Raw genomic sequence first — 12,681 nt, forward strand, 5'->3', positions numbered from 1 at the left:
GCCCCACTTCCCATCCAGCTCCCTGCTTGTGGCCTGGGAAAGCAGTTGAGAACGGCTCAAAGCCTTGGGACCCTGCACCCATGTAGGAAACCTGGAGGAAGTTCTTGGCTCCTGGCTTTGGAATGACTGGGCTCCAGCCATTGAGGCCACTTGGGGATTGAGTCAATGGACGGAACATTCTTTTTTCTGTTTCTCCTTCTTTTTGGCAACACCCGCTTCACCTCCTACCCCGAACCTAGCAGAGGGACTAGGGTTACAAAAAAGACAACATACAGTGGGTCATTCTTGTAAAGAGAATGCCATTTATTTGTGGTTAACCTGCCTCTTTTACAGTCTGCCTGCTTCCTCCTAGTATTTTCCCAATGCTCAAGCATCTCCTGAGCTCTCCTGAGGGCATCTTAAAAGGGGGAAGCAGGGAAGAGGGAATTTGCGGTCAAGCCAGGGGCTAAATGTATCAGGCCAAGATTGCCCATCCTGTTACACCTTGAGAAACAAGCTAAGCTGTGGCGTTAACCCTTGGGAGACCAGGGCCTACGCCTTCTCTCTGTAAATCTGCCTTTCCAATGAAAATAATTAAACCTTTTTAAAAAAGAAATTAATAATTTATATACTTTATCAAATTTTGTTTTCAAAAGGTGTGTATGTGTACAACAACTGTGAACAAAAATGAAATAGCTAGCATGGTATACACTCAAGCCTTGTTGGTACCTGTCTTTGGGTGGTGAGCTCATTGTCTTCCTTGAACGTTTTGTGGTGTGAGTAACCGGCGGGGTAGGAATTTGGCACGGCAGGTCCAGTGCTCCCTCAGATGCCCACATCCCGTATGGGAGCGCCTGGATCTGTCTGGCAGCTCCGCTCCCTGCTCCAGCTGCCAGCTAACGTGCAACCCAGGAGGCAGCTGAAATACGTGGGCCCAGTGGGTACTGCCACTGGGATGGGTGGGCAGCCACACTCTTGGCCGTGGCCTGCGGAATAAACCAGTGGGCAAGAGAGATTCATGCCTTCTCTCTCTCTCTCTCTCTCTCTTTGTCCCGTAAATAAAACAAATTTTAAAAATTCTAATCAACAAGTGTTATTTTTGAGAGAGAAACAAAATCGCCCAACACAAACCCGTTCGCGTCCCTGCCTAAGGAGACCCTGCTGGAAGACTGCATGGCTGCTGGGCTTTGCACAGTGCGCAATGATTCCCAGAAATGTTTCTGAAGTGATTGTGCCACTTTCCTGTAAAGCTTGTGGTCAGGCACTCAGTCATTTGGAAATAGAGGCTAACCGGTTCCAAAATGCAGTATGATGGCAGAAGAACTTTTCAACCAGAGTGGCAGGTGGTTGGCAGTGGTAGGCTGAGTTTTTGTTGTTTTTTCCTTTCCAAAAGCTGACACCGTGGCGCCCAGTAGCACTTTCTCCATCCATAAATACAGGAAGTGCTTGTCAGAAGGTTGTGAAGATGGAGTGTGTGGAAACTACTGGAAACCTATTGCCACTGAAATATTAGATGCTATAGGTAACAAGGCAAGCAAATATGAGGCTATACATCGTGTTTGGTGTCTGGCTTAGAAAAACTTAAGTTATTTCCTAGACAGTGAGCCAGGTCTCTCGGTGTGGACAGCAGATGACTCCAATCATTCGAAGTGGCCGTGTTTTGAACTTTCTCTATATTGACCTTTCTAGCCCAAATCCTGTAAGCCTTTCCCACACATTCCTGTGTACTCAAAACTCTCTGTAAATCTTCTTGGGACTTTGGGAACATGCCCTGCCTCTTTTTTCTTGAATTCCTGATGATGAACCCATCTGGAGGGAAGGCGGGTCAGGCTACCAAGAATCAGGTGGATCAGCACTAAACACTAATCAGACTTGGATCCTTATCTTAAGGAAACAGTTAATGGGTTTTGTTGATAAGCTCAATACCTCCTCCCTTATCCCATATGACCCTCAGTGTATAAAGTCTGATGCCACTAATAAACTTCTGCTTTGACCATCAGTCAGGGTTCACGCATATTATTATCGGCTCCGTGTACCAAGTCCATTGCTGAGGGACAGTGACAGAAAGTCAGACATATAGAGAGGAGGAGAGACAAAGAGGAAGATCTTCTGTCAGGTGGTTCACTCCCCAAGTGGCCGCAACGGCCAGTGCTGCGCCGATCCAGAGCCAGAACCCAGGAACTTCTTTCTGGGTTTCCCACGTAGGTGGAGAGTCCCAAGGCTTTGGGCCGTCCTCGACTGCATTCCCAGGCCACTAGCAGGGAGCTGAATGGGAAGTGGGGCTGCCGGAATTAGAACCAGCGCCCATGTGGGATTCCGGCACGTTCAAGGCGAGGACTTTAGCTGCTAGGCCACCACGCCGGGCCCTTAACCCTGACTTGTTTGCCCCATTTGCTTCTATTCTTTTAATGACACCACGATTCACTGAGTTATCTGAGTCAGAAATATGAAATGGACCTAAATCTTCCTCCCTCATTTCTCCCTTCCAACACATTTTGATTGTGGAAGCTTGACATACGTTCCCAGAGGTTTCCCTTTCAGCCACAAGGTGAACTTGAGAGTTATCCTCACAGAGCAGTGCATCATAGCTCATTCCAGTGTACCGATCAAGGAATGGAAGCCTGACATGAGCTGGAGGTCCATTTTGTGTCATGCAATGGCAGAATCTGTCAGACACAAGTTCCGACTAGCAGTAGCAAATTGCCGATCCCGTGGAGAACACAAATTCATGATGAGACAGAATGACAAGAGAAAAGAAAGTGGAAAGACGCAGAGGCATTTAAATCAGCGCTGGTTGTTGAGTCCTAGCGCTTTCGCTCCTCTTGCTGAAACTTGGCTTTCAATGGACAGAACCATTAAAACTTGAGAATGAGGGTTGGGATATTACAGTCAAGGCCTGTAGAGGATCTATAACGCAGGATCCAAAGCATATTGAAGAGTTCAGTCTTAATTTTGAGAGCAAAGGGAAGGAATTCGGGATTTTTAAGAAGAAAAAAATGGCATGGTTGATATTTTGGAAAGATCCCATTGGGTACATTGAAGAAAACAAATGAGATTGTTGAGGGCAGAACTCAGAACAGGGAAACATCTAGAATGTTGCAATACTCCTGGGGAGATGCAGCAGCAGCCAGGAAATAACACCTGTCAAAAAACAATGCATGCATAGAACCAGGGTAATCAACGGAACAATGCCAGGTGCCCATAAACAACCAGGAAGATCCAAACACATTTCAAGTCCATCTACTTTGATTGCATGTAATTTATTTGGGATACTGTAACAAAATAGTAGATGTGGCTTCCAAGCAGCAGAAATTTACTTGTCACAGTTCTGGATACTACAAAACAAAACATTAGAGTGCTAACATGTGAAGGCCATGTGAGTTGCAGACAACCTCTTCCACCTTCACATAGCAGGAGAAAGCAAGTTCCCTTTGGCCCCCTGGGGTCACTCACCCATTCTGGGGTCTCTCTTCTCACCACCTAATCATCTCCCCAAGTCTCCACTTCTGAACCCATCATCTTGCTGGTTAGGACTTCAACATCTGAATTTTAGGGGGACATAAACATTCAAACAGTTAACATTTTTTTTTTCTAGAAACTGACAATGAAGTGGTAGAGTTTGCTGTGCCACATACTGTTACTTAAACTCCTGACTGTCTCTGTTAGAGCCTTCCCTGGACGGAGGTCAGCTTACAGGTGGCCTTTCCAGTCTCTTCTGAATTGTTCTTCCTATGCTTGGGCTCCCACCACCCCAAGTAGATGTCCAAGCCAAATGTAAATGACTGTGGTGGTGAGGGTCGTGGGGACAGGACCGCCAGCTCATACATCCTAATGATTACTGTAATAGTTTCTAAGTGTAATTGTTATTTATTTTGTAATGATTTAAAATGTAGGGAAGCGTGTGTTTTACAATGCAAGCATTTATTAATATAAACTAAGGAGAAGACAACAACTGTACCTTGGTTAAGGCAGGGATGGAGCCTAGGATCCGAGACGATGCCCGTGCCTGCAGCAAGAGGAGAAGATGGAAGACGTTCACTTGTCCCACAGTACTGGTGGATACCAAGCCTCGTTTCTCAAAGAAGCCCCTGAACTGTCTAGAACAAATGTAACAGAGCCCCCTCAGAGTGATCAAATGGCTCATTGAGAAAGTAATAAGGAAACATGTGGGCCAGAGCAAATTCTTGAACAAAATTCAAGAATTTGAGAATAGAGCTTCTTGAATGTCACTTTCATTGAAACCACTGTTGTGATGGCCTTCTATTTAACTAAACCAGAGCTAGTCATTCTTACAAATTATGGTGAGCATGTTAGTTGGATTCTGTGTGAGTGTGTCTGTGTGAAAGAGAGAGAGAAAGAATAGAAATAAAGAATATTTACTTTTATGATTAATGTATTTTATGAATTTTAATGTATTTTATGAATTTCCAAACTGTGACCTTTGTCCTAAATTGTCCCTTATAAGGATTGTCAATCTAGGAAAAGTACTATTTAATGCTTCTTTTCTTTTTTAAGATTTTAATTTTATTTCAAAGTCAGATATACAGAGAGGAGGAGAGACAGAGAGGAAGATCTTCTGTCCTATGATTCACTCCCCAAGCAGCTGCAATGGCTGGATGGAGCTGAGCCAATCTGAAGCCAGGAGCCAGGAGCATCTTTCAGGTCGCCATGCAGGAGCGGGGTCCCAAGGCTTTGAGTCTTCAACTGCTTTCCCAGGACACAAGGAGGGAGCTGGATGGGAAGTGGGGCTGCTGGGATTAGAACCGGTGCCCATGTGGGATCCCGGTGCTTTCAAGGTGGTGACTTTAACCGCTAGGCCACCGTGACGGGCCCACTATTTGCTTTTTAACTTATAAATAGTAATAATTTGTAGTAAATGTCATCTTAAATAGAAAAACATTGACACCATCTTACTAAGGGAAATTAGCTGTCATAAACTTTACAGGAAAAAGAGACAAAACGAAGGTATTTGTAATTTCGCATTTCTAAGAGTAGGCTTTCGTATTCTGAGGGGCAACCTGAATCAGCAGTGTTTTATTCCTTACGGTTTAGAGGAGCGAGGACCCGTTGCCATCTGGTGAGATCGCAGTTCATCAGGGAGAGCTCGTTTCCTACCGCCATGCCCTCCCCTCTCCAGGACGTGTGCTACTGTGAACACACGCAGTTATTCACTCGTGCAGTCAACGCAGAGCACACAGAATGTGACTGTGCAGTATTTGTTAACTGAATGGAAAACTAACCCCAATTCAAATGATAAGAACTTGATCTTCACTGCTCCTTGCCCTATCACTCAGAGATTGGACTTGATTTTTTTTTTAGATTTATTTTTATTATTATTATTTTTTATTGGAAAGGCGGATATACAGAGAGGAGAGACAGAGAGGAAGATCTTCCATCCAATGATTCACTCCCCAAGTGAGCGCAACGGGCCGATACTATGCCAATCCGAAGCCAGGAGCCTCTTCCAGGTCTCCCATGCGGGTGCAGGGTTCCAAGGCTTTGGGCTGTTCTCTGCTGCTTTCCCGGGCCACAGGCAGGGAGCTGGAAGGGAAGCGGGGCTGCTGGGATAGAACCGGCTCCCATATGGGATCCCGGGCGTGCAAGGCGAGGACCTTAAGCACTGCGCCACCGCGCCGGGCCCAGATTCAACTTGATTTTAACAACACGCCCTTCCTTCCCTCATGATATTATCTGAGAAAGCTAGTGTGGCTCAGAAACAAATAAAACTTGGGCTCTATAAACGTATGTGTTTCCAAAAAGCAGTAACCTGGTCCCAATTTTTACCAAGTGAATACTTCGACCTCTACTCATTGGTAAAAGGCATGATAGTGCCTGTAGTGGGGAGTCCTTGTGGGCCTCAAGTCAGGCATGGTAACACAAAGCTCACAGCTGGGAGGTGGCTTGCACTCAGTAGTGGTAATATTGATGGGTTGTAACTGCAGCCCTCATTCACACTCTGTTTATTCAAATGTTGAGGACAGAGGGAAGGGAAGAGAAGAGAAGAGAAGAGGAGGAGAGGGGAAGGGAGGGGAGGGGAGGGGAGGGGAGGGAAAGGAAGGGAAGGCATTGGTATTTTTTGAAGATTTCAAAAAATCTTCTAAAAGAAAAATTTGAAACCATTCTTTTACTCCATATTAATGTCCCCTGTTTGTTGTGGTTGTTAGTGTCAAGACATGGTTGTATGGCTCTAAAGAGTGGTACATTTGCTCCAGGCCAGTACTTGGCTGTGTGGTTCCAAGCAAGTCACTTTATTTCAATTTCCTGTTCCACGAAATGTGTAGTTTGGAAAGATAATGTCTAAAGTTCCTACTTCCCTGTTTGAATTTTTTTTAAGGTATGTTTTTATTTTAAAGGCAAATTTACGAATAGAAGGGGAGACAGAGAGGCAAAGAGAACTTCCATCTGCTGGCCTGCTCTTCAGGTGGCCACAATGGCCAGAACTGAGATCAGAAGTCAGAAGCTTCTTCCGAATCTCTCACATGGGTTCAGGGGCCCAAGGACTTGAGCTATCCTCTGCTGCTTTTCCAGTCCCTAAGCATGAAGCTGGATCACAAGTAAAGCAGGCAGGTCACAAATTGATGCCATTATAGGACACTGGCACTGCAGGAGGAGGGTTGACCTGTTGAGCCACTGTGCCGGCCCCTCTAAAAACAGATTTGGAGTTATTTTATATTTCCCATTTTAAATCATTTATTTGTTTGAGAGAAACAGAGACAGAAGGACAGGAAAAATCTGTTAGCACTCCAAATACCTGTTGTAGTCAGGGCTGGGACTTGCTGAAGCCCTGAGTCAGAAACCCAGTCCAGGTCTCCCCCATGGCTGGCAGCGACCATCACCTGCTGTGGCTCAAGGCACACATTAGCCGGAAGCCAGAATCAGGCACAGAACCAGGACTCCAGCCTGGCACCCTGATGTGGAATCCAAGCATCACCAGGCCAGATGTCCACCCGTGGCCTGCCCATTTTAATTCTGGAGACCAAGAAGATTCATACAGAGTAATCTTCTAAATAACTTGATGAACTGCTTTTACTATTTCAATCCAAAAATATTTCATTCCAATAACATTGCACATAATGTGTATGCAAATAAATACATGGTGAATGTCAAAATTACCACATGTTCTAATTGCTGCTGGAAATGGTGACAGATTATTGCGTTGGCTGGACAGCACAGCTTCCTGCTTTGCTCCTTAGACTGTGAGAGGACACAGTGTGTCCTGGCAGGGGAACAAAAACTACAGAACACTCCAAGTTATTGGGATAGCTGGGTGATTTGCCTTTATATTAATGGAAATATGAATCCAATTAGTCTGCAGATCCTACCAAATTACATTGCTCATGCAAATCTCCAGTCCTTCCCTATCCTCCCTCACATAGGCTATGATGAAGCCTCTTCCTGGTTCTTGCAGCCTGCATTCTTGCTACACATTATGTTCTTTTGGTTTTTTTTTTTTTAAAGATTTATTTATTTATTAGAAAGTCAGATGTAGAGAGGAGGAGAGACAGTGAGGAAGATCTTCCATCCGATGATTCACTCCCCAAGTGAGCACAACGGCCGATGCTATGCCGGTCCGAAGCCAGAAGCCAGGAACTTTCTTCTGGGTCTCCCACACGGGTGCACGGTCCCAAAGCTTTGGGCTGTCCTCGACTGCTTTCCCAGGCCACAAGCAGGAAGCTGGATGGGAAGTGGAGCTACCGGGATTAGAACCGGCACCCATATGGGATCCCGGCACGTTCAAGGCAAGGACTTTAGCCGCTAGGCCGTGGTGCTGGGCCCTACGTATTATGTTCTAAGTAGATCCCACTATTGCTTCGTCACTGCAGCCTACACCTGTCTTTCAGCGCTCTGCACATATCTGATTGCAAACAAGTATAGTCACTATCTTTCTCCCACTAGCCCGTGTGTCCCTGAAGAGCAGAGACATATCTTAGTCACTATTATAGCTCATCCTCAATCCTCACTTCCTACCATGGCCCAGCACTCACAAACCTTTCTGTAAATGCTTAGGAATGAATTGGTGTGAATCCTCAGAGGCACAGAGACTGACGTCTTAATTCACTTTTGGACCATTCACACCAAGAACAATGCTCAATGCGAAGCAATGTGAAGCACGTGTATTGCATATTTATAACATGTTTGTTGCATATTTGACCTGATTGATGAAGGGATGACTCATTTTCAGAAACCGGCATGATAATCTCCTCCACTGTGCTGTTGTGACTCAGAGCTTTGATCTCCTTAGGCAAAGCTGGAGCTAATGAATGCCTGTCCTGAGGGGGCTGTTATAGGGAGAGGTCAGGCTTAGGAAGGACCCTGTACAACTCCCATACTCTTCCAGCTCCTAGCAGCCCCACAATTTGGCCACACTCACCCCGGATTACTGCTTGAGCTCCTGCTGTATCAGTCTTTTTGTATTTGAGTCACAGGACCTTTGCACATGTTTTTGTTGTTGTTGTTTTTTCCTAAAGAGTCCTCTCCGCAAATTAAATTCCTTGTGATAAGTCAAGAACATTTCTTGAGATAACATCCCTAACCCTCCAGGCCAAGTCCTAACATGGGCCAGTTATGCAGAATCGCATTATAGCTGTTTAGTTACATTGTTAATATTTGTTTCTCTTTATAATCTGTACCCTCAAGGAAAGGATGGATGACTTGGTTACACTGTATCCCCAGCTCCCAGAATGGTGCCCCGGGTGCGATGGATGCACCAACTGTGGGCTGAGTGAAAAGTAAATGAAAACTCTCCAAGACTCAGGCCGGGATCTTTAGCCCCAGGAGCTAGGAAGCCAGAGACCCCGGCTCTCAGCTCAGAATTTGGGGGCACTTTGAAGACACAGACCAATAAATTAAGAAGGGAAATCCCTCCAGCTGGTGTTGGAGCCCTGGAAGTCACAGGGGGTTTGGAGGAAGGGGTGGGTTTAACGGCGGATGCTGAAGCCAGGAGCAACGGTGGTCCATCAACCTAACAATGATCAGGTCCCAGTGAAGAGCCCTTGGCAAGGCAGCAGGAGCCTTGGCTGTCCCACTCCAACCTGCCAGCTGTGCCTGGTTGCCGCCCTGGGCGCGTTCCCGCTCTCCGCCGGGGCGCTCAGGGCCTCCGCCTGCGGGCGGCGCGCGTGATTGGCAGACCCCAGCCTCAGCCCAGGAGCGCGTTTCCACCCAAGGCGAAGTCCAGTCTCCGCCTGTTCCCGGGCCACCACCTCCTCTGAGCCCAGCCAGTGTCCGGCGTCGCTCTCCGATCCCGCCGCGCGCTTCCCGCAGGCGCCGCAAGGCAGCGAGGGTTCCGGCGCCATCCTAGCCAGTCCAAACCATGAAGGTGGAGTTTGCGCCGCTCAACATCCCCCTGGCGCGGCGGTTGCAGACGGCGGCGGTGCTGCAATGGGTCCTGTCCTTCCTGCTGCTGGGTAAGGACCCCGCGCGGGCTGCGGAAGATCAGGCAAAACGCCGCAGCGCCGGGACTGCGGTTCCGCGCTCGCAGGCGCTCGCTCTCCAAGGCCGTCCTTGCGGGACAGTCCAACCCTGTGCCCCTGTCGGCCGGAGCGGGCAGGTTGAAGAGGGTGCCTAGCGCTGACGCGGGGCCACCCTCTGGTTTTCTTCCCCACGTGTAGCTTGACTGTTTACTGGCTGTGTTTTTCCCTGTGCGATTTTAAGCATTGCCTGTGGCCATCCGGCCCAGGTTATAAACAAACAGTTGCGCTCCCAGGTTATAACCGTGACCCGTGGCGCTTTGCAACAATACACTTTAGTTCCTTAAAAGTTGATAAACGCGTTTCTTCAACGGCGATTCTCAAATGCTGAAACAGTAATGCCAAAGTGTTGAGCGCCTGAGTCTCGCGTCGCCACTGACATGATTTACAGCCCTGAGAACGCTGCCCCGTTTCCCTTCGCCCAAATGCGAAAGGTGCCTTTCTTCAGTCTGCACCAAACGCTGGGCTGGGTTGAACAAGTGGCTTCCATCCGGATATGATAAGGACAGAGAGAGTCTTGACCGATTCCCAAATTAAATCCAGGAAGAAAGACACACGAACGAGACACGATCCCTAGATGGACAGGTTGACTTTTTGTTTTCTTCAAGTTTTTTCTGCTCTTAGAATAAATTGGGTGGGGGTGGGGAGATACTAGGGGAATGAGCGGAATCATGGGGAACTCCTTCTGTGAGAACTTAAACATTTTTGGAAGCAAAAAAATCATTTCTATATGCTTAAGGTTGTATATGTTGGTGAGGTGATGAGAATAAACTTTCCTTTAAGATTCGTTTATTTTCATTGGGGAGGCAGATAAGATTTATGGAGAGAGGGAGAGACAGAGAGAAAGCTCTTCCATCCCTGGTTTCGCTCCCCAAGTGGCTGCAGTGGCCAGAGCTGAGTCCAAAGTTGGGAGCCAGGAGCTTCTTCCAGGTCGCCCCCGCAGGTGTAGGGTCCAAAGGCTTTGGGTCATTCTTCACTGCTTTCCCAGGCCAAAGCTGGGTGCTGGAAGGGAAGTGGAGCAACTGGGACACGAATTGGTGCCCATGTGGAATCCTGGCACTTGCAAGGTGAGCATTTAGCCACTGAGCTATCGTACTGGACCCGAATAAAACTCTCTGCATTGTAGATGTGTCCACTTTTTGGATTTTTAACACTTCGTGTTTTCACCACCTTCATCGGTGGCTCCCCACGCCGGCGGCATCCAGGAATCCCTGGAGGAGCTCCTGAGGAATGCAGATGACCAGGGGCCATCTGTTGCATCAGGACTTTTTTTTTTTTTTTAAGAACTTTGAGTGATACTGGTGTGCAAGCAGGCCTTACAAGAAAAGCAACTCAAACAGTAACTCATTCTGTCCACACAGAGCAAGCATGAGGAGAGCTGATAACATTCCACTCCGTTTTGCTCTGGACCAAAGGACCATCAAGATAATGGGAGACAACCTTCTCCAGGGCTTGGCGTGTTCCGAGTGCTGTTCTAAGCACCTTCCACTTGCAAGCATGTGATCCTCATACACCCTCCCACCGCCGAGGTAGATACCAGTCCTACTCTCCTTGTAGAGATGAAAGAAACACCTCTCAAAGTCACACAGCTGGCAGGAGGTGAAAGCACTGGGCGCAAACCCAAGTGTTCTAGTCAAAGACTGCTTTAAGGCTGGGACTCCCATCTTCGAAACCTCATGTCCTAACGCTGACCGAAGTCCAGGTCCTGTGCAGGGAACGTGCGGTTGGTTGTAGTTGTATATGTCTGCACGGTTCTGAGAAACAGCGGCTTGACCGTGCTAGCCTACAGATTTGCTGAGGGGGCACCTGGCATCTGCCCGGCTCAAGGAGGTGTGCAAGAAGACATGTGGTGTGATGGCTTCCACGCTATCAGCTGGAATGCCACCAAGGGCATTCCTGGATATAAATCCTTGTAGCCACCCTGAGGAAGGGATTGCCCCCAGTCCTCGTGTTAGACATGAGGAAGCTTACAGCTGCACTGAATTGCTCAAGGTTGCATAGCTCAGTAGCCAGTGACGGAAACACGTGAGTGGATTAGTGACTAGGAAGTGACAGCACCCCCAATAAGCCTTGCCTAATTCGAACTAAACCACAGTGACTCCAAAAAAAATTTTTTTTAAAAATTGTTTATGGGGCCAGCATTGTGGCATAGCCATTTAAGCCATCACCTGCAGGCACTGTGACACTGGTTCCAATCTAGGTTGCTCCACTTTCAGTCTAGCTCCCTGCAGTTGAGTGCCTGGGAAAGCAGTAGGGTGGCCCAAGTGTGGGGGGCCCTGCATCCATGTGGGAGGGCTGCAGGATCTTCAGGCTCCTGGCTCAGGCCTGGCCCAGCTCACCAGTTGCAGCTATCTGGGCAGTGAATTAACAAATGGACTCTCTCTCTGTGTCTCCATCTGGTCTGTTGCCCTACTTGTGTGTAACTTTGCATAAATATTTCAAGGTAAATTATTTTATAATGTTTCCATCCTAAATAATGTGCGTATTTCAAAAGTATTTCATATATATAACCACAGTACCATTGTCATTAGTATAACTTGCTTAAAATCGTCTAAGCTTAGTTCAGACTCATATCTCCTCAATCCTGCCAAAATACACTCTTACTATTTGAACATGGATGCAAACAGGACCATTGTGGGTTTTATGTATTTTTTCCTCTAGAACATTGCTGTCACATCTGTTTACTTGTCAGTGAAATCCTGAAGAAGCTAGAACGTCATGCATCCTGCAGGATGTGACCTTGTGGATTTGATTGTTCCTGCATAGCATCAATGTGTTCCTTTATCTGCTCTATTTCTTCTTAAATGGAAGGAGCTACAGGCTTGCTTAGGCATCAGTAAGACCTCTGGCATGACTGCCTTCTGCAGACAGCTGTGTGCTTCTCCTCTGTGTAAGTCAGTACCCAAGGCAGGCTGCTTGAAAAGTAACAGAGGTTTAGTTCTCCTGGTTCCCAGAGTCAAAGTCCAGACAACACTGCTCAGGCTCTTGCAAGAGCCTCGTTTCATACGTCACACCGTGGTAGGGCCAGGTGTGTCTGTGTTTGATGCTCGCTCTCCTATCCTCAGAAAGCCACCAGGCTTCAACCTTGGAAGCTCGGCCCTAATGATGTAATCACTGTATCTAGTCCCCGCCTGCAAGCATCATCAAACATCATGCTCAGATCGCGTTTCCGACCTCTTAGTACCATTAACGTAAAATTTAGGGGATGAACATTGCCTGAATTTCTAGGAGACGG

At 47.3% G+C, this 12,681-nt stretch overlaps 1 protein-coding gene across 1 annotated transcript in view; it reads left to right on the top strand.

The window, feature by feature from the left end:
* The first annotated feature begins 9,142 nt into the window (after positions 1-9,142).
* The window catches only part of MOGAT1 (monoacylglycerol O-acyltransferase 1), a 34,882-nt gene continuing 31,343 nt past the window's right edge, over positions 9,143-12,681 (top strand). Inside the window, exon 1 of the mRNA XM_040982802.1 lies at positions 9,143-9,383. Within this exon, the coding sequence (XP_040838736.1) occupies positions 9,290-9,383 (94 nt within the window). The 5' untranslated portion in view covers positions 9,143-9,289. The remainder of the gene's footprint in view (positions 9,384-12,681) is intronic.

This window comes from Ochotona curzoniae, unplaced genomic scaffold (assembly GCF_017591425.1).
Source record: "Ochotona curzoniae isolate NIBS_2020 unplaced genomic scaffold, NIBS_Ocur_1.0 contig_3643, whole genome shotgun sequence".
NCBI classification, from domain to species: domain Eukaryota; kingdom Metazoa; phylum Chordata; class Mammalia; order Lagomorpha; family Ochotonidae; genus Ochotona; species Ochotona curzoniae.